Source organism: Physella acuta, unplaced genomic scaffold, assembly GCF_028476545.2.
Source record: "Physella acuta isolate Inbredline_101_S28 unplaced genomic scaffold, ASM2847654v3 ptg000017l, whole genome shotgun sequence".
Lineage (NCBI taxonomy): Eukaryota > Metazoa > Mollusca > Gastropoda > Physidae > Physella > Physella acuta.
In genome coordinates this window covers 2,415,770-2,438,019 of record NW_026731537.1, presented here as the reverse complement: position 1 = coordinate 2,438,019, position 22,250 = coordinate 2,415,770, and the positions used below count along the sequence as shown (strand labels likewise).

The 22,250-nt window shown below is 32.4% G+C and overlaps 2 protein-coding genes across 2 annotated transcripts; one reads left to right on the top strand and one right to left on the bottom strand.

Annotated features, from left to right (window-relative positions):
- The first annotated feature begins 1,521 nt into the window (after positions 1 to 1,521).
- Positions 1,522 to 13,805, top strand: LOC131937832 (chromosome-associated kinesin KIF4A). The gene is made up of 26 exons (XM_059295512.1): positions 1,522 to 1,652; positions 3,171 to 3,410; positions 3,577 to 3,770; positions 4,191 to 4,280; positions 4,550 to 4,716; positions 4,824 to 4,918; positions 5,026 to 5,145; positions 5,288 to 5,463; positions 5,626 to 5,687; positions 5,924 to 6,154; positions 6,299 to 6,419; positions 6,521 to 6,574; positions 6,668 to 6,963; positions 7,104 to 7,248; positions 7,490 to 7,600; positions 7,687 to 7,770; positions 7,888 to 8,004; positions 8,091 to 8,234; positions 8,365 to 8,468; positions 9,263 to 9,312; positions 11,001 to 11,080; positions 11,219 to 11,389; positions 11,506 to 11,595; positions 11,716 to 11,793; positions 11,909 to 12,001; positions 12,148 to 13,805. Exons 2-26 carry the CDS (start codon positions 3,173 to 3,175, stop codon positions 12,541 to 12,543), a joined length of 3,507 nt encoding a protein of 1,168 aa, XP_059151495.1. The 5' UTR covers positions 1,522 to 1,652; positions 3,171 to 3,172; the 3' UTR covers positions 12,544 to 13,805.
- Positions 13,806 to 14,092: 287 nt separating this feature from the next.
- Positions 14,093 to 21,115, bottom strand: LOC131937843 (hyaluronan mediated motility receptor). Its single transcript, XM_059295523.1, has 9 exons — positions 20,991 to 21,115; positions 19,660 to 19,719; positions 19,139 to 19,201; positions 16,251 to 18,903; positions 15,745 to 15,918; positions 15,483 to 15,574; positions 15,105 to 15,238; positions 14,882 to 15,020; positions 14,093 to 14,783 (listed from the first exon to the last, which is right to left on the bottom strand). Exons 1-9 carry the CDS (start codon positions 21,034 to 21,036, stop codon positions 14,773 to 14,775), a joined length of 3,372 nt encoding a protein of 1,123 aa, XP_059151506.1. The 5' UTR covers positions 21,037 to 21,115; the 3' UTR covers positions 14,093 to 14,772.
- Between the last annotated feature and the right edge of the window lie 1,135 nt (positions 21,116 to 22,250).

Below are 22,250 nucleotides of genomic sequence, written 5' to 3'. Positions count from 1 at the left end.
ACCTCGTCATCGTGCACACACGGTTGGATTTGCTTTGAGCATTTCTACGGTGATTCTAGAAGTACCATCTCCTAGAGACTTGTTGCGATTGGTCTTTTAAATAGCTACTATTATACTATTATTTCCTGTTCAAAATAGATCGTTTTGTCATTTCTTCGTGTAACACTTTACACTATGTCTGTAATACTGTAAAGTAGCCTCTTTTTGGGGCTGGTCTGTTTTAGCTTGATTTATGATATCTTTTCAATGAAGTTCCCAGAGGCATCAATTCAATCTTGTCTTTGTTACTATCTGTACCCTAATACATGTGTTGCTTGCTTTCTTGTAGGCTAAATATCTTTCATGTTTTGTTAGTTGTTACTGGACGTTTTCTGTTTCATATAATCTATTGTTGAGTTCATGTACAAAGGTGGTCTTTACGATAGGTTCTCGCTGAAACGATTAGCTGGCGTTATACCCCCATTCAACTCCTATTTTTTCCACATCCATAGTAATAACAATTATAATAATTAATACTACTAAGCCCGTCCATAAATGGCGTCACGTTCCCTCCCCCCCCCTCCGATTTCTACCCCGGTCTCTACTATCACACAGTCGCCGTACTCACATTTTTCTGTTGTTTTTTTTTAAGGGAATATAACCAAAATAGGGTAATTTTTTTCAAAAAAATTAATTCCCTTTCAACGAGAATGAAATAACAAACTGTTATTGCCGCAAAAATGGCTATTAGTCCCCGATATCAAAGGATCGCGAGTCAGGCCCTGCCCCGTCGACTCTCTAGACGGTAAACGGGAAAAAGTCACAGGAAAAAAAAAAAAACAGAGAAAAAGTCCGTTTTTGCTAGAAAAGAAAAAGCCACAGAAAAAAGTCACAAAGGAAATTTTTTTTGGGAAAAAAGCCACAGAAATAAAGTCACAAAAATCTTTTAATAAATATTTTGATATGTCCCCGGGCGCCGACCTTAGGGGGCGCAAAAATGGGTTGGAAAAACAAATTATAAATATTTTGAGGGGGGGTGCAAATAGAAAGTTTGTCCCCGGGCGCCGGGAAGGGTCGCTACGCCTCTGTCGTAGTCCTTAACAGAAAATTCTATATTTATCTTCCTGCTATTCTCATCTACAGGCAACTCCCTTACCAATGATATATCTACATTAAATTATATATTATACGCAAAGTATAACAATCAAACAAAGAATTCACTACATAGGGTTCCAAGGAAAATATTTTAAAATGAGTCCTATTTTTAGTTTTAGATACCCAAGATCGTCTTTAAAAACATAATAATAATGGATAATGAGATAAATACTTTTACTATGAATCTGTAACAGCACTTAGATCGATATATGTTATTTTAAAAAAAAAGAAGTTATATATTTTTATCGTATGACAATTTACATAGATCTATCAGTATAGGCGAGCTGAACAATAAAATAAATAAATAAATAAATGAAAACAGAAAAGAGCGAATACTTTTGAAGTTACTTAGTTTTTCATTGGTTGATTTTGTTTAGTGTGGCGGATGCGGTATTTTCGAATGATCATAGTGGCTAAGTATCAACACAGACTCTAGTTTAATTGAATAATCAGCAATAATCTAAAGGATTATGTTTTCAAGTTAATTTTCATATCGAAGAAGTGAAGTTCAATAAAAAGTAAATAAGTTCATGCCAATTAGATCTAGATTTATACCTTCAGTATTATTAGGCTATCAAGTTATTTTTTTAAAAAAGTTTTCTATGCCGCCTGACTGACTGGCGAGCATGATGAGATGATCTGAGTCCTGACTGATACTGATGATAATAAATAGATTCTAGATATAGATTTCTAGATCCAGTCTTATATTGATACTTCTGCCTACTACAATCTTATCTAGATCTCCAGATCTAGTACTAACTTTACACACACTGTTACTAAGTCAAAGTGTTACTGTTGTAGCACCTTCATGATCATCTGCTTCAATTCAAAAACCTCTGTCTCAACTTTTGGTATAATAATGTATATGATTATGAAGTTTGATTATGAACTTATAAATAAAAGGATAGTGTGGTCAGCACTATGCCCAGCTGCCTTTGTTTTCCCTATCGTTAGTCGAGCTGGGTGGACATTTGATTTTACTGACAGTGAATTGAACCTGGATTTGAACTCGATACTTTCTGGTAAGCAGCCTAGCTCTCTACCACTAGGCTATGCTGTTCCATTAATAGGATTATAAGTAGGTAGACCAGTAATAATTTTAATAAAAATATTGCACTATTAATAATAGTGCAATATTTTTATTAAAATTATTACTGGTCTACCTACTTAACTATTATTGCTTTCATAATTTGGTGCAGTTTTAAAAAAAATAGATCCAGCCTAATCAAAATCAGTTTAATGAAAAACACCTAGAACTAGAACCATGTAACTTGCTTTGCTGGTGATCATCTAGTACTAATATGTATGCTAAAAATGTTTTCAAAATAGGTCTATTGACTATTATATCTTATAAAGCTATTAAATCAACCAACAAAAACAGGTCTAATACCATAATATTTTTTCCATATAGATTCCATTACAGCCCCTTGTATTTTTTCTGCGGTTCTACCTTATCAGCCACCACTTCATTTTCTTAATTAAATAATTTTTTCCTGGCATTTGTTTAATCCACTTGGGAGTGTTTCTCATTATAAATTAACACATTCATTTGGTTCGACACCATGTAACATGATTCTGTAAGAGGGGAACGAACTGCTACTATACATTGCTTACAAACTTTATGCAATTATATGCTTCTGTTTCCTAAGTTGATTGAACGATGTCCTTGTTTCATAAAAAATATTGAGAGGAGTTGCACAAACATTAGGGGAGCTGGATGTTACAATGGTATGGGATGTTGTAGTCAAATGGTAAAGTGTTTGGCTGCTATCCCAAAGGTCTTGAGTTTGGATCTTGGTATGGACTATAACTGTAGGGTGTCCCTGAGTCCACTCAACTCTAACGGGTACCTGACTTAAGTTTCTGACCACCCATCCCTTTATATTCAGAGGTCAAGAAACATGAAGTCTACTTCATCTGTCAAATGGATCGCTGGGTCTATAGAGGAACTTTACATTTTTTTGTTACAATGGTCTGTTTAGTACACATAATAATGAAATATTGTACATTTGTTAAGTCATGGTTTTATTTACCAGATATGCCTGATGAAAAGGCCAAAACGATCCCAGTTCTTGTGGCACTTAGATGCAGACCGCTTATTGAAAAGGAAATTAAAGAAGGGTGCCAACCTTGTCTACAAACTATTCCTGGAGAGCCACAGGTTCTGTTGGGAAAAGACAGAGCATTTACTTATGACTTTGCTTTTGGACCCACTGATCCTCAAGTAGAAGTATACTCAAAAGCATGCAAACGTTTAATTGCAAGTATATTTAAAGGTACTGGTTATCAAAAAATTAATCATTTTCATTACAATGAATAGTAAAATCTTTGCACGTATCAGGCATTGACTGATTTTTGTAAATTTTATATATACACATACACACATATATACATAATTTGAGATTTTAAAAAATTTCCTAAACTGTTTATTGTGAATTCTAGGTTACAATGCCACAATTCTGGCATATGGACAGACGGGAAGTGGGAAAACCTTCACCATGGGAGGCTGTTATGAATCCTCTTTAGAAGGAGATGAAGATGATATGGGAGTGATTCCTAGAGTGTTGAGAGACATCTTTGAACACATTAAAGATAAAAACAATATAGAGTTTACAGTTAGTGTTTCTTACATGGAGGTATGAATCATAGTTAAAAATGTTTTTGTTTTTGTAAACTATTGATACTGTAACAGTTAAATGTAGATGAATGTATGTTTCGAGTATGTATCTTAAAAAGGCGATATGAATATAAAATATAGGATGGGTGTGCGCATGCGCTAAGGAAAGGAAGCAGAGAGAGGTAGAGAGAGCGCGAGGAGATGACGAAACTGAAGTCGTGGTTCTAGTAGTGTAGCTGCTATATTATCTGATATCAATAAAAGACTGTAAAATCACCAATAATGTGGTTTGTATTTACCTTTAGTTTGTGCCATGAACCCAGTCATACAAAAGGGCTGTGACAGATACTAAGCATTAAAGAGAGGCAGCTGATCTTATTTTAAATGTTTGTCTTGGGTGTAACTTGTACCATTAATTAACTTCCATTTGATTACTTAGATCTACAATGAAGACCTGAATGATTTACTATGTCCAACTGCTCAAAGAGAACCGTTAACTATTCGAGAAGAAAGCAATGGTGGCATCAAAGTGAGTTTTTAAAAGTTTTTTGGTTAGATAATCATACATGACCCCCATTAAAGCAGTATTTATTGCTGCAACATTTTAGTATGTTTATAAAGAAGCCCAATTGGTATATAGTTTTTTCTTTTTTTTCACAGAAGCAAATCCCTAAATTTAATGTTTTCTATTCCTGATAAGTTTGGATGAATGCTATTTTAAAAGATGTATGCATAAATATATGTTTGACGAGCTTAGAAAAGATTCAATTAGCCAACAACTTTTTTGTATTAACACAGATTCATGGGTTAAGAGAAGTTGAAGTGAGAAGTTTTGAAGAGACAATGAAGCGTCTTAGTGAAGGGTCACAAAGTCGCACCACAGGAGCCACAGCAATGAACAACACATCCAGTCGATCTCATGCAATCTTCACCCTTAACATAGACCAAAGAAAAAAAGAGGACATGTAAAGCTTTTTACAAAATAGTCATCTTTTAATTAAAAATGCACATCTTATTACATATATTTTGTCCTTAATTTCAACAAGAATAAATGTTTTTAAAAATATTATAGGAATGACCTTTGCAAGGTTAAGTTTCATTTGGTTGATCTTGCTGGCTCTGAAAGATGTAAAAGAACACAAGCAGAAGGTGAAAGGTTTAAAGAAGGTAAAGACAACTGATCTGAAATTAAGATTTATTGACAGAGATCTGTGAAGTGTTTTAATATAATATCCATACTGGATATAATCAATGTTTAAATAATTGTTGTATAGGTGTGAATATAAATCGAGGACTGCTTGCCTTGGGTAATGTAATCAGTGCCTTGGGTGAGGAGGGTCACAAGAGAAGCCACATTCCTTACAGAGACTCTAAACTGACTCGTATTTTACAAGGTATGCTGCATTTTTATATCTTCTCAAAATGTATAATTGTGAAATTGCTGGTTAATTTGGATTTATTGCTGAAAAAATTAATGAACAATACGGTCAATTAAAATATTTATCTTTTAAAGTTAATGTTTAATATTTTCTTTAGATTCATTAGGAGGGAACAGTCACACCCTTATGATTGCCTGTGTTAGCCCAGCTGACTCAAATATAGAGGAAACGTTAAATACTTTACGTTATGCAGATCGTGCCCGAAAGATTAAAAACAAACCCATTATTAACAGAGATCCACAAGCCGCAGAAATAATGAGGCTAAAAACACTGGTACACCCATATATATTTCTTTATTTTATTAGTTTGGTGAAAGATTTCACAGACATTGCATTTCTTGTTTTTGTTTGAGTATGTCTTTAAGTTTTTTTTTATAACTAAATTAGAGTAAATTTGTTTTAAATGATTGCTACTTATTTAATTTTTTTTAACTAGGTTCAACAGTTGCAAGGTCAGCTATTGCAAGGCGGACTAAGCCTTTGTACTATAAAATCAGAGTAAGAAATTTTTTATCAAGAATTGGAGTAACCATCAGTCAGAATATTTCATAAATAGAAACAGAAGTTTCATTATTAGAATATCTAGTTAATTTTAAGGTATAGAAAACAAAACAAAATATTTTTATGTACTTGAAGGCTCGCTCTTAAACTATATCATTATTATAATAAAATGTAAGACTTTATACATTGGAAAAATTTATCATGTATGTTTATGGAAAAATATTTATTCACAGCACAAGCACAAGTATGTGCAGTACAGTTACAACTACCTTAGATAACAGTGTGGATGAAATAAACAAGTTGAATTCACGCATCAAAGATTTAGAATCTGAAAATTTCCAACTGACCAGAGAACTCCAACATTCTGTCCAGCAGAGCACAAAGATGTTGGATCAAGTCATGAAACTTGAGTCTAGCAATGAGCGACTGAAGCTCAGAATTAATCAAGTTAAAGATTATGTGGGGTAAGTATTGAATTATTATAACTGTTGGAATATCAGTGATTTTTTTTAAACATGTTTTAACCTGTGTGTAGTAAACATGAACTCTACTTCACCTGCCCAGTAGATTGCTAGTCTGTGGTAAGAATGTTAATTTTTACATTACAGAATAGACCTAGATTTATTGAGCTCAAGTATTGATGTGGAAAACAACCCTCTAGCCAAAGCAGAGCTGGAAAAATTACAGAAACTCACACAGTCTGTCAAAAATTATTCAGATGAGGCAGAGGTATACATTCCTATAATCTATTAATTTACATCTGTTGTCTAACTTTTGAGGTATCGTATCTAATGAATTAAAAACCTGAAAACAATTTTTGTTCTATTCAGGTTGAAATGGAGGATGAAGAAGAAAATAAAGAAAATGATTCAGCAAGTGATGAGGTATGTATACTGCTCTCTATTAATGTTAACACTGTTTGCTTGTTTATACATTACATGTTTTAAACTCTAATGTTCAAAACTCTGTGACTCTAGGAAAATCAAAGAACTGAAGAGCTCATGTCCACACCAGACTCTAGGGCCATAACTCAGAAACATGCATTGAGACAAGCAGAACTTCACAGAGAATTAAATGAAATCAATAGAATCCTGATCAATAAACAAGCCTTGGCAGAAAAAATGAACAAAGCTGATGAGCAGATTGAGGCAATGCGGCGACAGTATGAAGAAATGGTGCAAGAATGGAAAGCTAAAACAGAGCAGTTAGAAAGAGAAAGAAATGAGCTGACAATGACACTTCATGATGCTCAAGTGAATGCTAATGCCAACAAGTACTTATACTTTGGTTGTTTTAACATGGATCATTAAAAACTGCTAATTCTTTCTCATTAATTAAAATGCTTGTACTTTAGGATGTTGAAATTATGATTGTTGTATGACTGAGACTGTTTATATTGCCTGTGTTTTGCAGAGTTGCAGAACAGAGAAGACAAAGGTTAAAAGAGTTAGAGCAGCAAATGGGGGTCCTTAAAAAGAAGATTACAGAACAAAGTAAGGTTGTGAAAATGAAAGAGACCACTGACAAGCAGGTGTCTAGGCTGAATGTTGAAATACAGGTATTTAAAATGATTTTAATAATGATATAAAATTTGGGCTCTTGTTAGTATTCTTGCATTGCAGTTAAGGCAATGCAGTGTCGAATGGATTTCTAGAGTTTCACCAGCAAAATTTTTTTTAAATGAGTTGTCTGGCTTTTTTTTTACTAGTATCATCATTTGTAAAGCTATATGAAAAAAAAAATTCTGCTTGTAAACAAAATTGTGTTTGATATTTGTATGTGAAAATTGTTCTTTCTAGGCTTTAAAACATCAGCGTGTAAAGCTAGTGAAACAAATGAAAGAAGAAACTTCCAATTTCCAGAAATGGAAGAAAGAGAAAGATAAGGAGGTGATGCAGCTGCAACAGAAGGTACTATAAGAAAAATTTTATTTAATGAATCCGCTTAAAAAGATATTTTTATAGCCACCAGTTTTCAAAAACTTTTATGTTTACAGGATCGTAAACGTGAGTTTGAAGTCCAGAGAATGAAAAAAGACTTTGAGAAACAACAGTCTGTCCAAAAGAGAAAAACAGCTGAGGTTTGTTTTTTACTACCCAATTTCTTATATTACTTTGTAAAGTATTGAAAGTTTTATAGAATCAACAATGAAATAGCTACTAGTTTAAAAGCAATTGTAATTGAATGTTTTCATCAGGCTATTGCTGCTAATAAGAGACTGCGTGAAGCTCTGGCAAAACAAAAAGAAGTTGAGTCAGAGAGGACTGGTAAACTAGAAAAATATGACTCGACAAGTATTGGTAACAGAGTAAGGGTGAGTACACATTTAAAAAAAATATATTTATGGATAACATTGATGCATGAGGTCATCTATATATTTTCTCTGTATGATGCAAACAGAAATGGCTGAGTCATGAACTAGAGGTGAAAGTTAGTATTCGTGAAGCACAGTATCATCTCAATCAGCTAATGCAAGACAGGAAAAACTTGACTGAGACACTCCAGCATCTGCAAGACCAGCTTGAAGATGGTCCAATTTCCAAGGTAATTTGCCCCTTCATTTTATTTTAACTTTCAAATAAAATTCTTTTCCTGCATTTTATTTTTTAGAACATTATTTGTAATATGTTGCATATGATTTAATTTGTAAAAGTGTAATTGTAAATTGTTGCAGAAATTCTCTTGGCTTGGGGAGAATGGAGATAAAGAAGAAATTAGCTTTGAAGAAAGGGAAATCAAAAAGCAAATGACATCCATTGAGCTTGATATTGAATTAATGTAAGACTTGGATAACATTATTTTGATCCTGTTACTTCATTTTTAATTATTTTTAATATGTATCACCCCCTATTTAGTAGAACGGCATCCTTTTTTTTTTTGCATGTTGAATTTAATTAACCTTTTATTAACATTTTCTACAACATAACTTTAAACATTTTTGTTATTGACTTTTTAAAAAGAACCATGGTAATGCATTAGTTTAATTCAAAATAATTACTTTAAAATAATTAATAACTTTTTTTTTTACAAATTATCCAACTAATTTTAAACATACGTTATTAGTCAGGAATAGTAAGGTTTTAATTAACAATGACTATATTTTTCATAAGAAAAAGGCATTTATTTTGTTTAAAGCAATCAACTTACTCTCTTTTACCCAATCACCAGGCTTCTTTTTTTTTTAATTTTAAATTTTTTTCTTCTTAAAATCACTTATTTTGCCACTAAATTCCAACAGTTCACTAGATGAACTTTAGCATGTTTTCACCAAAAGTACCATTTAGGAAAATAAACCACTTTTGTCAAACTATAAGTAAAAATTTTCTTACAATTTACTATTAATCAAAATAAATGAAAATGGATTGAAACACATGCCAGTGAGTGTATGAAATTTCAGTTCTCAAATGTTTTCACTTTTTCTGGCAATTAAATATAGTAACTGGCTACTTTCTAGGTTAATAAAATGAACTATTTTGTTAATAGTTTTGATGTGCATAGAATAGTGATAAAATTTTAGCTTCCTATTTTTTTAATAAATAAATAAATTTTGCTTTTATCCATTTTTATTTTAGAAATGCACACATCCAAGAGCTTCAACAGAAAATTGTAGATGCTGACCAAGGTAAGAAATTTGTACCAGATTCCTTTAACAGGGATGTGACTTTTCCGAATTTTAGCGGAAATCCGATTTTTCCGTTTCAGTTGCGATTTTCCTCCGCTGATTTAATTTTCGCCGAATTTTTCCGCAGAGTTTCAATTTTTGTCGGTTTTTTACGAAGGTTTAAAAATTAGGGGAAAAAAACGGAAATGTCTTCTACGGAAAGGGCCGACATGCTCATTCCGCTTATTCGTATTTAAATTTAAATCGACAACTACTGTACTGAGGTCAAACGGACACGCGAATATGCGCTTTTCTTTTCGATTGGTTGATTGCGCTAGGTCTGACGGTGCTAGATCAAGATTAAATGTAGGTTAAGATTCGGAATTTCGGCGGACTTTCGAATTTTTCAAAGCACACTTTTTTAGTCCAAATTTTTCCGCTGATATTTTCAGTTAACTATTTATCAAATACACGAAAAAGGTAATCTAAAATAATGCAGTTATTCAATTAAAACTTACATCTCTTAAGCCTGGTAATCTAGCTATCGATATAGCCTAATTTACCTATCGGTATTTTAACCCGCCTAAATCTAGAGTTTCTCTCTGATTCTATTTTATTTCGCAATCTCAAATTAATATTGAAATCCTTGCAAAAGGTGACTATGAGGACTAGACTAACCCGCCCCACCTCGTAGCAACGGTGGCTCTTGTGACCTCACCTTGACCCCAAGTACGTTTTCGGTACTGCTTGTGGGGAAAAAAAATGACGTCACAGTCAATTTCAAATAGCTGTTCCCGCAATACGTATGCTGTGTAGGCCTACCGATTAAATTTTTTTTACTAAACTCAACGTGACTACGACCGTGTCTTGTTTGTGGAAGAAAAAATACGTTCAGACTGTGGGGGAGTTTGGCTTTTGTAGGAGAGAGGGGAGGTAAATATCGTAAAAAAAAAACGTGGATGACCCCTAACAATTTACAGCTATTCCAAAAAAACATAAATATCGATGTGGCTTGGTTATCATTATGATTAACTTTGGTTCACACGCCAGACCCTTTCTAATTTTAGCTAACCTGGTCTATTTCATTTTTCCATCACATGAACCTAAAACTTTCAAATTGTAACTAATTTTAATCTAGGGTCTATACAGTTGAAGACACATATTTTTACCAATCCAATCTTTAAAAGAATATATATTAGGCATTAGGCCCTATTTAAAAATTGAAAACAGGAGTACATCTAGAATCTACACTAGATTAGTACAGTTTAAATTAGCTTAATGGTAAAATAAAACTTAATTGCTACTTTTGTTACATTGTAATTTTTAAAAAGTTGTTTATAAGGTAAACATTAAATTGCAATTAGACAAGACTTTCAATGTTATTTTAGAGTAACATAAACTTCTTGTATTTAAAATATTAACTTCATTAAACAATTAATTAGTACAGTAACAGTATGAAGCTGCTTAACCGCGATAAAAAGTAGATAAAACATATTGAGTTATTATCCTAAGAAAATTTCCTAATTTTTTTTCCTGGTCTGGTCACATCCCTGCTTTAAGCTGCATCACTATTTTGTAGATAAATGATATAGCTTGTGATTAATCTATGCATTTGCTGAAGATGTATTAACTTCATTTCAATCTCATTTGTACTTGCAATATAATAAAAAACAATAAAACCAAAACTTGAACTAACTTTCTATTTAAAGAATCTAAAGGAAAGTCAACCTGGCAAAGTCTTCACACTATGAATGAAGCTAAATGTGCACTGAAATTTCTTCTAGAACAAGTAGGTTTATCCATTTTAAAAATACATTTTAAGTCATCTGAGAGCAGTTCTACAACTAGAATTGTAACAAGCTGGACTAATAAAATAAAATTCATAAAATGTAAGCCTATATTGTGCAAATTGAAATTTTTTTTTAAGGCAATAAATGCCAAGGCAGACAGTGTAAAGGCTAGTGGTGAGTTGAGAAATGTACAAGACAAAGAAAAGGAAGAAGAAGAGGCTGTAAAAGAACTCAAAAGTGAAATGAGCAGACTAAAAAGTAAATATGAACGTGAAATAGATTTGCTACGAAAAGAATATGAGGAAAAGGTAACTACTGTCAATTATTTTACCATGAATATGAAATATTAATTGAAGTACAATTATAAATTAAAAAAGCAAGCTCAGTTATATTTCTATAACAACTAAAATGTTTATTTTCACAGACTCTTTTCCTATTAAATGCTGATCAAGGCACACGTCCAGGCCCTGGTAAAGCAGCAGATGCAAAGACCAAAGAAAAGATTCGAATTTTGGTAAAATATTTATTTTATTTACAAAGTTAAATTTCACATTATTTTTATGAGCACATAAATCAATAAGTAAACTAATAATGTTAATGAAGTATAAATGTTGATTCCAATCTATAACTTCAGGAAGCAAAACTTGAAAGGTTCAATGCAATTGAAGAGCAGTTGAAGGAAAAGGATAAAGAATGTGAAACAATGAAGCAGGTAAAAAAAATATTTAAAAAGTGTAGGTCTTCCAAGCATCATTTGCTTCTTGAAAAGATGGCCTGTAAAGTTGCTAGTGTTTTATGCTTCATTGTCTTATCTATTTTTTTTTTAGAAAATGACAAGCATGATGTACCAAAACAAGACATTCAGACTTATGCCAGACTTAGACTCCCACTCATCACCTTTCTTAAATCCTAAGCCAAAGGTATCTTTAGTTTCTTTTGTATATAGGGTAGTATGTGCTCTATAATAATAATTTTTTAATGCAGTAATTATTACCTTATACACAAAAGAAGCATAGTTACATTTTAAAAAAATTTGTATTAACTTAAACTTTCCCCTACATTTTAGTTGGAATCCACAAGTTCTACACTGAACAGTACATTTGTTGTAGACGAGGTGCAGGAAACTCTGCCGCCACCTCCTGCTGTGGTGCCAAAACGTCCCACTAGATCTGGTAGCAAGAAAGAGGAAAGTGACAGTAACAGTTCTCAAGAAAATGCAGTGTTTAATGATGAAGAGGAAATGCAACCTAAAGCAACCAGGGGCAAACTAAGACTTAAAAATTCCAAGAAAGCCCCAGTCAAAGCTGTTGCGAAAGACAGTGATGAGGATGTGGTCAAGGTGTCACCTAGCTTTTTAAAGCGGCGCTCCGGAGAAGACTCTGAAGACGCTGATATCAACACAAGTCAGGGTAGAAAACGGAGAAAGAGAACATTATTAAGTAACACAAATGCAGTAATTTAATATTTATAAATAAATCTTATGTTAATGGATATACTTATGTTTTAAATAATGAATGAGGAAAGTGACCTTGAAAACATAACTTTTGTTTTAAATGTCTTTTTAAATGTTTGTTTTTCTGCATTGATTTATGTTTTCTATGTTGTTTGAATATGCCTCTACAATTAATTATTATAAAGAAATAGGAATGCTTAAATTAAAAAGTATTCATTATTCATTAGGTGTTCAACAAATGTTTTAGAATTGTACATAAATTGGTAATCAGATTATTGTAACTTCTGTCAGTCTAACAATTCAAGTTGAGCAGGAATTGCATTTAATTCACTTAAATTTTAGAGTTCAGAATTAATAATAAAAAAGCAAATATTGTCATGTAACAAATGTATTACTTAAACTCATTTGATCATTGTAAAAATATAGAATGATTTTGGATAAAAATACAATTGTGCATTTTGAGTAAATGTTTATGGTATATGAATTTTTGAATTGTAAAAATGTCTTAATGAATTTTGTTGACTAAAATTGCACTTTTCATATATTTGTAACAGAATGTTTATTAAATTTTATAACTTGGAAAACATTATAAGTCAGGTTGTTAATTGCTAATATTTTGTAATCACAACCTTGCAAATAACAGAACACAAGTAAAAAAAATTGTTTTCCCATCAAGATTTTAATAAATTTAATGGTAAAACCCCAACATTGACTTTAGCCTAATTTAGGTTGTTTTATTACTCTATTTTTTTAAAATAAATCCTTGTAAAGTGTATCATTTATCTTAGTCATTCAATAAATTTCCATGATAAGCAATTTTTCCCCATCATCTTTAAATGGTGCATTGGCAACGAAAACTGGTAAAGCGAAAAATCTAGGTCCAGGTATATTTTGAACTTACAGTAATTGCATTCCTTTTACATGCTCAAATATATTCCAGTTTTGATAAAATTTTATGTATTCTATTTGCCTCATTTTAGGTAGGCTACTTTTATTAAATTGTTTTTTTTTAAAATTATTTTCTTTGAGTAACAGATGCAGCATTTGAAGTAGTATTCTGAAATGTGAGGGAAGCAAAGAGTTGCTAACACTTTTTGCTTCTAATACATATTTTTAGGTTTGAGATAGCTATATTCTAAGCTTTTAGATGGTGGAGGGTTATTAGTGTAGTTAATCCTCCAAAAGTTAACATTTTCAGAATTATAAATTGTAATGCAAAATTGTACATATTTTATTGTAAATAAATTCTGAACATAATTTGAGTTCCGTCATGTATAATTAATAAATATATCCAGATGTATAAAAAGTATAGTGATAGAATACTTTGGTGTATCTGCAGTTTTCTACAAAACTAATAGTAAAATTTAAGAAAATGTTTCAATTACAGAAAACTGGATACCCTAGATAGCCCTAATTCTCCCCAGTGGCCATGCCCTGCTGTATAGTATTTAGTAAGCAGCCAAGGAATAAGTTTTGTGTTGTGTGGTAAGAAAGTTCTTTTTTACACTATGAAGTGGGGCACACTTTGAATTTGAAATAAATTAACAAGCATGATCTATTTAAAAATCCATTTATTGAAATAAATATTTGAAAATACAATGATTTACAAGAATAAATATAAAATATCTCTCAGCATTTTTAACTTACAATAAAACAACAATACAGTTAATTGTATAAGAGGTCAGAATAAAAATTATTATTGAACTGCTTAACTACCAAAATAAATGAAATGCCATTCTTTAAAAAGTACAGTAAAATGAAATTATTTCCTCAAGAAAATGTACATCTGATAATACAACATTTGGATTACATACCTGCATTTTTGTTATATAGTTAACCTAGAAAGTTAAGTTGCTTAGACATGTTAAGGGTAAAATAATATCTTAAAAGTAAAAAAAAAAGGCCTACAATGGTTATTTCTTCATTGAACATCTCAAATGCTGTTTACGTAAAAAAACTTTTTAAGCCACTTAAGCTCAAAACAAATGGATGGCAGTTTTACAATAAAAATGGCAAGACTTACATGTTAAAATAATATAAAATGACATATTTATAATTATCTTAGTTGAGAAAAGATATGTTAAAGATGACATAACAGATAAGATTATCAAGTAGACATTTTAAAAGGCAATGTGTAACAATGGCATATTTCAAAACAAGATAAAACTCAACAGAATGGCATACAATAATTTAAGGTTGGCAATAACAAACTTAAACATAGGGCACTGCGATGGACTTCTATCTGTTTCCTGAAAACAAGGTTAAATTTTTTTTAATATATAGACAATCCTATAGGCCTAAATCTAAATTAATTTTCTAAATTGTTTTTTAAAACCTTAAATCTTACCTTCCTTTAGTGGAACCTTAGGCTTAGCTGGAGTTTTAAAGCCTTGCTCTTTGGAACATTCAAACTTATCCAGTTTTTCTTTATACTTTTTCACCAGAGCATTCTGTCTGTACAGCTCTTCTTGTGCTTCACGAAATTTCTACAAGTAAAATAGCAATTTTAAATTAGTTTACAAAACTATTTTGAAATATAACATGTAGCAGATAATGATGATGATACTCACTTTGTGGAGAGAGATGTTTTCTTGTTTCAGATTGTCAACATATTTCACTTTTTGCTTGTGATTTTGGTGGCCCATATTCTTAATTGCTTCTTTAGTCAATTTTTCAATCTGTTCATTTGTGTACTTGTCTCTATCTATTAAAAGATAAAGCAAATTTTAATGACAAAAAGATTCAGTTTTTAAAATGAACAATTTTTCCTTAAATTTCTATAAAACAAAACTGATTTTAAAATAATCCATTACTGGGAATCTAAAAAAAAAAAGTTGTAACTATTGTTATTCTGTATAAAACGAATTATATGTTCTGGACAATGTAAGGAATAAAAAAGCTGACAGACTTTAATCATGTAAACATTCCAGCATCTTCTACTTCTTTACCTTGTATAAGCTTGCGTTCCAACTCATAACTGTCCAAAATCTCCTTAAACGGTTCCATCTTTTTTTCTAATTCTTCAAACTTCAACCTCCAGCTAATAAGGAGAAAAAACTTTAACTGTATAACATTAGGTTGTAAAGAGGAAAATATTATCAAAAAGATGAATTAAGCGAACATACATATCATAAAAGTGGAGTATTTTAAAATGAATATGTTTTATATTTGATAATGTAAAAAAAAAAGTGAAAATAGGGCATCACATACTTTTCTGATTCTGAAGTTAATAGCATGGCACTATCCTCTTCCATCTGCTGTATCTTGTCCGACATTTCAGTGATGATGGTATTGAGACATTCTTTATTTCTTTCTTCAATCTCTACTAGTTCCTGAAACTGAGTTTCTTTTTCCTCTTTATACTTGTCAAACTCTGCTGTAACACTGTGGATACAATAGTCACTAGTGATTGCTTTGATTAACTATAAAAAAATACAGAATAAACTGTACCTTAATAGGAAGAATTGTAAAAATACTCTCAGAAATAAATTCTGAAATCAGACATGTCACACTGTGGCTAAAGAAGCTGCCAGGTACATCTAACAGGTATTAGAAAAAGCAGTTGCAGTAAAGTGAGAAGCTATGAGTCAAAAGCCATATACAAATTTTCATATGCTGAATTTGTGGGTGTACAGTGATTTAACAAACTGTTCACAGAAAAATATAGTGATGATTCTTAAAACAAAATGTTTAAATACATTTTTAAATCAACTTACCTTTTTATTTGATCTTGTAAAATATTAGACATGTCGAGGAGTTTTTCATTGTCCAATGTCAACTTCAACTGTTTCTCTTCTATATCAGTAATTTTAGCATCTTTCAACTTTATTTCTTTCTCTAATCTTTGCAGTTCATTTATAGCTTTAGCTTGATCACTCTTCCTGATGTCATTGACTTTGGATTTTTCTAGTTCCAGATCTCCAATAATTTTCTCATATTTTTTGTAAGATTCATCTGTGTGTTGCTTCAATTCAAAAATCTTTTCTTCAAATTCTTTCTTTTCTTGTTCAAGAAGCTCCAGTTTCTTTTCTTCCATTTCCTTAAGCTTCAACTCATACTTCTGTTGGACTTCTGCTTCAAATTCTTTCTTTTCCCGTTCAAGAAGCTGAATTTCCTTTTCTTTCATTTCATTAAACTTCAACTCATACTTCTGCTGGACTTCTGCTTCAAATTCTTTCTTTTCAGCTAACATTTGATGCAGTAATTTATCAAAATTTTCTTTTTGGTTCTTGATGTCTTCTTCAAATTCCTTCCTTGCTGAAGAGAGCCTACTTAAGTACATTTCTTCTTGTTGAAGCCTGAAGTGATTCTTAGAATCTTCTAGCTGTTGTACCTGCTCCTCAAAAATTTTATTCTGCTGGGCTTTGAAATATGCCAGTTCTTTCTTATAAATCTCTTGCTGTTCAGTGCGAAATCTAGCCTTCTCACTCTCAAGAAATGCAACCTTCTCATTGTAAAGCTCCAGCTGCTTTGCTTCAAACTCTGTGTTGTGCTTCTCCAGTGACTGGACTCTCTCCAACAATTCAGCATTTTCACATTGCATTTTTTTTTCAATAGCTAAGCAATTTTCAAGTTCCCGAATTTTCTCAAAATTAAGCTCTTGGAAAACTAGTCTTTCTTTCACCAATTCCTGAATCTTTTTCGCCAATTCTCTATTTTCAGTTTTTAATTCAGTTTCAACAGTTAAAGTTTTTTCCAGCAAAATATGTTTTTCAGAAAAAAGCTTTTCTTGTTCTAATTTTAACTCATTAGTTTGTTCTTCAAGGCATGCTGCCCTCTCTTTTAATGTTTTATTTTCTACCTTCAAGTCAGCTTCAATAGCTAAATGTTTTTCTACTAAGAGCTCTTTTTCATTACAAAGCTCTTGCTGCCTTATCTGAAACACAGTTAATGTATTTTCCAAAGTGTCTACTTTATTGAGCAACTCAGAATTTAAAGATTTTAAAGTATTTTCTGAATTTAAATGAATTTGAAGAAGATTAGTCTTTTCAATGTTAAATTCCTCTAATTTTGATTCTAATTTTTCTTTATAAATTTCTAACAGACTGATCTTTTCCAACAGTGCTGATATTTCACATCTTAAGCCATCCTCAACTGTTGAACATTCTTCTTGCAACTGCATCTTCTCATTGTAAAGTTCTTGTTGCCTTATCTCAAAATGGAGGTTTTCATTTTCTAAAACTTGCACTCTATCTAACAGTTGTAGATTTTCTCCTCGCAGTTCTTGCTCAGCTGCCAGAAGTTTTTCTAACACTTCTTCTTTTTGAGTGAGTTCATTTATCAACACAATTTTCACATCTAATTCAAGCCTGAGTGATTTTAATTCATTCTCTCTTTCTTCTTTCAGATTTTCTAAATTAGATGCTTTTTGTGATAGTTCAGTAATATTTGTTTCCAAATGTTTAATTGTTTCAATGTGCTTCAACAGGAGTGTTTCCTTCTCTTCAAACAAATTTTCATATTTTTTATTTGTTTCCTTTAAACTGTAAATCTCACTTTTTAACCTTTCAAGTTCACACTCACAGATTCTCTTGGCATCTTCAACACAATTGACTTTCTGCTCCAGTTCCTTTACACTAAAGGTTAATGAATTCAAGTTTAAAATCAAGCCATCTCGCTGACTCACTAACTCATCTTTTTCAGACTGAATATTTTTTAAGCCTATCTCTAAAATTTGATTACTGTTATTTAAGCATTCAACTCTCTCTTGAAGTGTGGACACCTCAAGCTGACTCTCATCAAGCATCAATGATGTCTGCTGGAGATTTGAAACTATGTTGAACTTTTCATCATTGACTTTTCCTAATTCCTGTTTCACAACTTCTAATTCTTTTTCTAAAACACTAACTTTAATCTGTAATGGTTCGGATAGAGATTTTGCTTCATCCAGTGCATGTGTCAGTTGGTCTTTCTCCTTTAATAGTGTTAACTTTTCTTCTTCAATTGAAGCCATTTCCTTCTCAAGTGCTTGTTTGGACAGCTCTAGTGCCTGTAAACTCATTCTTGATGTCATGACTTCTTGCTTTAAGTTGCAAATATCAACTTCTACCAGTTTTAGTTTAGCTGACAAATTATTTTTCTCAACAGTTAGCTCATCCTTATCATGTTCTAATGCCCTAAGGTCTTTCTCCAGCAGGACTTTAGCACTGATTAGGTTTGCCTTTTCACTTTCAAGTTCCTTGATGTCAGCCTGTAACTTTTTGAGTTTTGCCAGCATCAAATCACATTCTTTCTGTAACATTTCCCTACCTTTATCTGCCCCTATTTTCAAAATTTCTAAGTCAATCACTTTTTCTTCAGCACATTTTAGCTTTTTGTGAAGTTCTTCAACATGTTTGGGAAGCTCACCTTTGGCTGATGCGACAAGCCCTACGACATGTAATAGTAAATAAATATTAAAATTTAATGAACTAAAAAAAAATACAGTTGGGGGAAAAAGAGATTTAAAAAAAAGGTTAGATCCTTTCACTCAGCAGGATCAAGCTTATGAAAATCATCAGATTTAAAATGTAACCTTTTTAACATAAAAAAAAAGTTATATATAAATTCAACAGGCATAATTTAAAGGAAATAATTTAATCACATATTTCAGTTGAAAACTAACCTTTATCTCTAAAATGTTTACTTGTATGATCTAGTCTGGTTAGCGACCTGGTTCGATCAAGATCTAAAAATAAAAAATTATTATATTTTATAATTTCATCTATTATATACTTCAGTTTTCAAACTAAACAAAATGACACTGCATATAATAAATTTAGTATTGTTCTTGACCTACATAACATATATTGTAAAACATATTCTGTAATGCAATAATAATCAATGTTTGGCATATGTAGAATGAAAAATAGGGTCAGTGTTGTGATATCCCCTAAATAACAGCTATTTGTGCTCATGTGGCACTCTATTTCAAAATTTTGAATGTAATAAAATCAAAATCTGTAGGCATTTAAATATACAGTTGTTTTTTTAAAACACCCCCTCTCCCTGAATGGTATCAGTTTGTTGTAGACAAAAATAGGGTAGAGCAACGGTGTAGGAGGAAAGTGTAATATTAATGTATGGAGGGGTAAAAATGTGATTTTTTTGTCTTGTGTGTACCCAACCTCAATAAGAAAAAACAACCTTTCAACTGGCCATGCTGCTCCACAGCTAAATTGTAGGCCCCAACCCCCGGAGTGTTATCTGAAAAGAAATGTAGAGAACTAAATTTACTGTGTTCTAGCTAGAGATCACAAACATGTCACAACAACCAACAGTCAGAATGAATAAAATATTTAACTTGTGATTCTGGTAATGTGTAACTAAAACTAACTGTAAGTTGGGTCAGAATAGTGGAAAAAGAGGGGCATGGCTATACAGACCCATGTTCAAATTTAGGGTTAGCCTTTTTTTAACAATTAGAAATTAGATCTATAACCAAATTGTTTAAGAATTGACACGAGAAATTTAACACCACCGGTGTCCGATAATGGAATCTTCTTTAAAAAAGGGATGTTATGTTACTGGTAGTTAACTAAATAATACACACATGGCTGGCTAATGTCAATGCTAACCCTGTCCCTAACCCTAACCCTGGTCCTACATACGCCTAACCCTAAACTTCTAACCCTAAAATTAGTTGAGATTACAATAATAGGCCTACTACTAACATTACAACTAACAACCCAACACACCTATTTTATGGAAAGAGTCTATTATCGGACACCGGTATCTATAATGATATTATCGGTATCTATAATCATCCGTAAATAGATCTAGAATCTAGGAAATAATAGTACAAGACAAGATACTAGTCTGACTAGCTAGTTACTATAGGGTCATCCATAAATGACGTCACGCTTTTTTTGACGATTTTTAACTCCCCCCCTCCCCTCCGTCATAAAGTCGTCACAAAAAGCCAGACCCTCCCCTAAAATGACGTCACACCTCAGCCTACAACCCCCCCCCCTCAAAATTGCAGTTGAATTTTTGTTTAAACATCGATATTTTTCCAAAATCTTGTCTGAAATATGTCAAAATAGAGTATTTTAATCAATTCCTATTATAATTTATTAAAACTGTTTTCTAATATGCTAACTAAATAACGTCTAAAATTCGTTTTCTAACATTTCTTATCTACTCAATAGTTATAGTTTAGTAACTTTACTTACTTCTATAAAGCAAAAGTGTGACTCGCACCATCTGAACCCCCCCCCCCCCCCCCCCACTCTTCACGCAATTACCGACCCCCCCTTTCCTCCCTACGAGTGTGACGTCATTTATGGACGACCACTATGACTACAAACTACAATCATGTGAATGTGACTAAAGTCTAACTAAAGTGTAAGTCAAAGTACTATATAGTGATAGTGGAAATACTCAAAGACACACAGAGGCAGGTAGAATCTAGATCTAGGATAGATCTAGATCTATATCTACATACTAGTATTTAGTAGAGGCAATTATTGTCTTACCACTAGTCTCGTTAAACCTTTTGATGCGGGCTCTCGGAAAAGCCATTTTAAAACAAAATAGATTTAGATTTAGGATGCATTAAGAGAAAAATGGGCTGCTAGAGACGCACTTGAATCAAAGCGCTACAGTCAGTTTAACCAATCGCTGTTTACTTCCGGAAGTGGATTAGGCAAGGTTCAATGCCACAGAGCAGGGGTCTCCAAACTTTTTAGCCCGAGGGCCGCATTACCTATTAAATATCAGTTTGGGGCCCAGTTTCTTCTAGGCATCTCCTACCGCTCCCCCCCATGAAATATAATTTATATAGAAATATATACAAATTTCAAGCCCCCCCCCCAGAGAAAAAAATCTGAAAGAAACACTGTCGGGGACCGACAACACACTCGAGGTCCAAGTTTAGCCTTAAATGGTTCTTCACGTATTTCATTCTTGAAAATGTTTGTCACACAGGTATGTTGTTCCAAAATTTGAAAAGTTCTTTTTTTTTATTAGGAAAGTCTTCCTTATAAAAACACACCCGCTCTTCTGTGAACTTGTCTATAAGAAGGTCATTTGCTTGCAATTCAATGACCTCCAGCCATAGTTCCTCTTGGCAACTGTCCACATTTGCTTCAAATGGGTTTTGAAACAATCTCACTAACTTCTACATTTGAATCCAAGTCAGAAAACCACTGCTGAAACTGCAGATGAAGGTCTTTGATGATCTCGCATGCAAATGATGCGGGACAATCAGCTGTTGCTTCAGCCATGAAGACCTTGCACTGCTGAAAGTGCGTCAAGTTGTTGAACTGTACGTGTTCTAATTAAGGAAGGTGTATAGATCAGAAACTAGATTTCCCTCTATTATAGTTTTAGGTTCAGAAAATTAAAATGACTTGTTATGTCTGCAACAGAGGCAAATTTATATACCCACTCTTCGTGAGTAATTAATGGCTATGTGGCTTGCCTTTACTATCCAGGAAGTAAATTATTTCCTTTCTTAACTTAAATACTCTGCTCAGAACTTTCTCACACCTTAGCCATCTTACTGCTGTGTAATATGGGAAATCTTGCGATTATGTGTCTGTATCTCTGAACTGTCTATGGTTGAGCCCATGTGACCGTATTAAATTCACCATCTTCACCCCAGGATTCAGTACAATGCTAATGTCCATATATTTAGCAAATAAAGCTTGCTGGTGTATAATACAGTGCAGGGACATTGGTTGTAGAATGTTTTTCTCATTCGCTTATCCAACCAAGCCTTTCTTTATGCCACT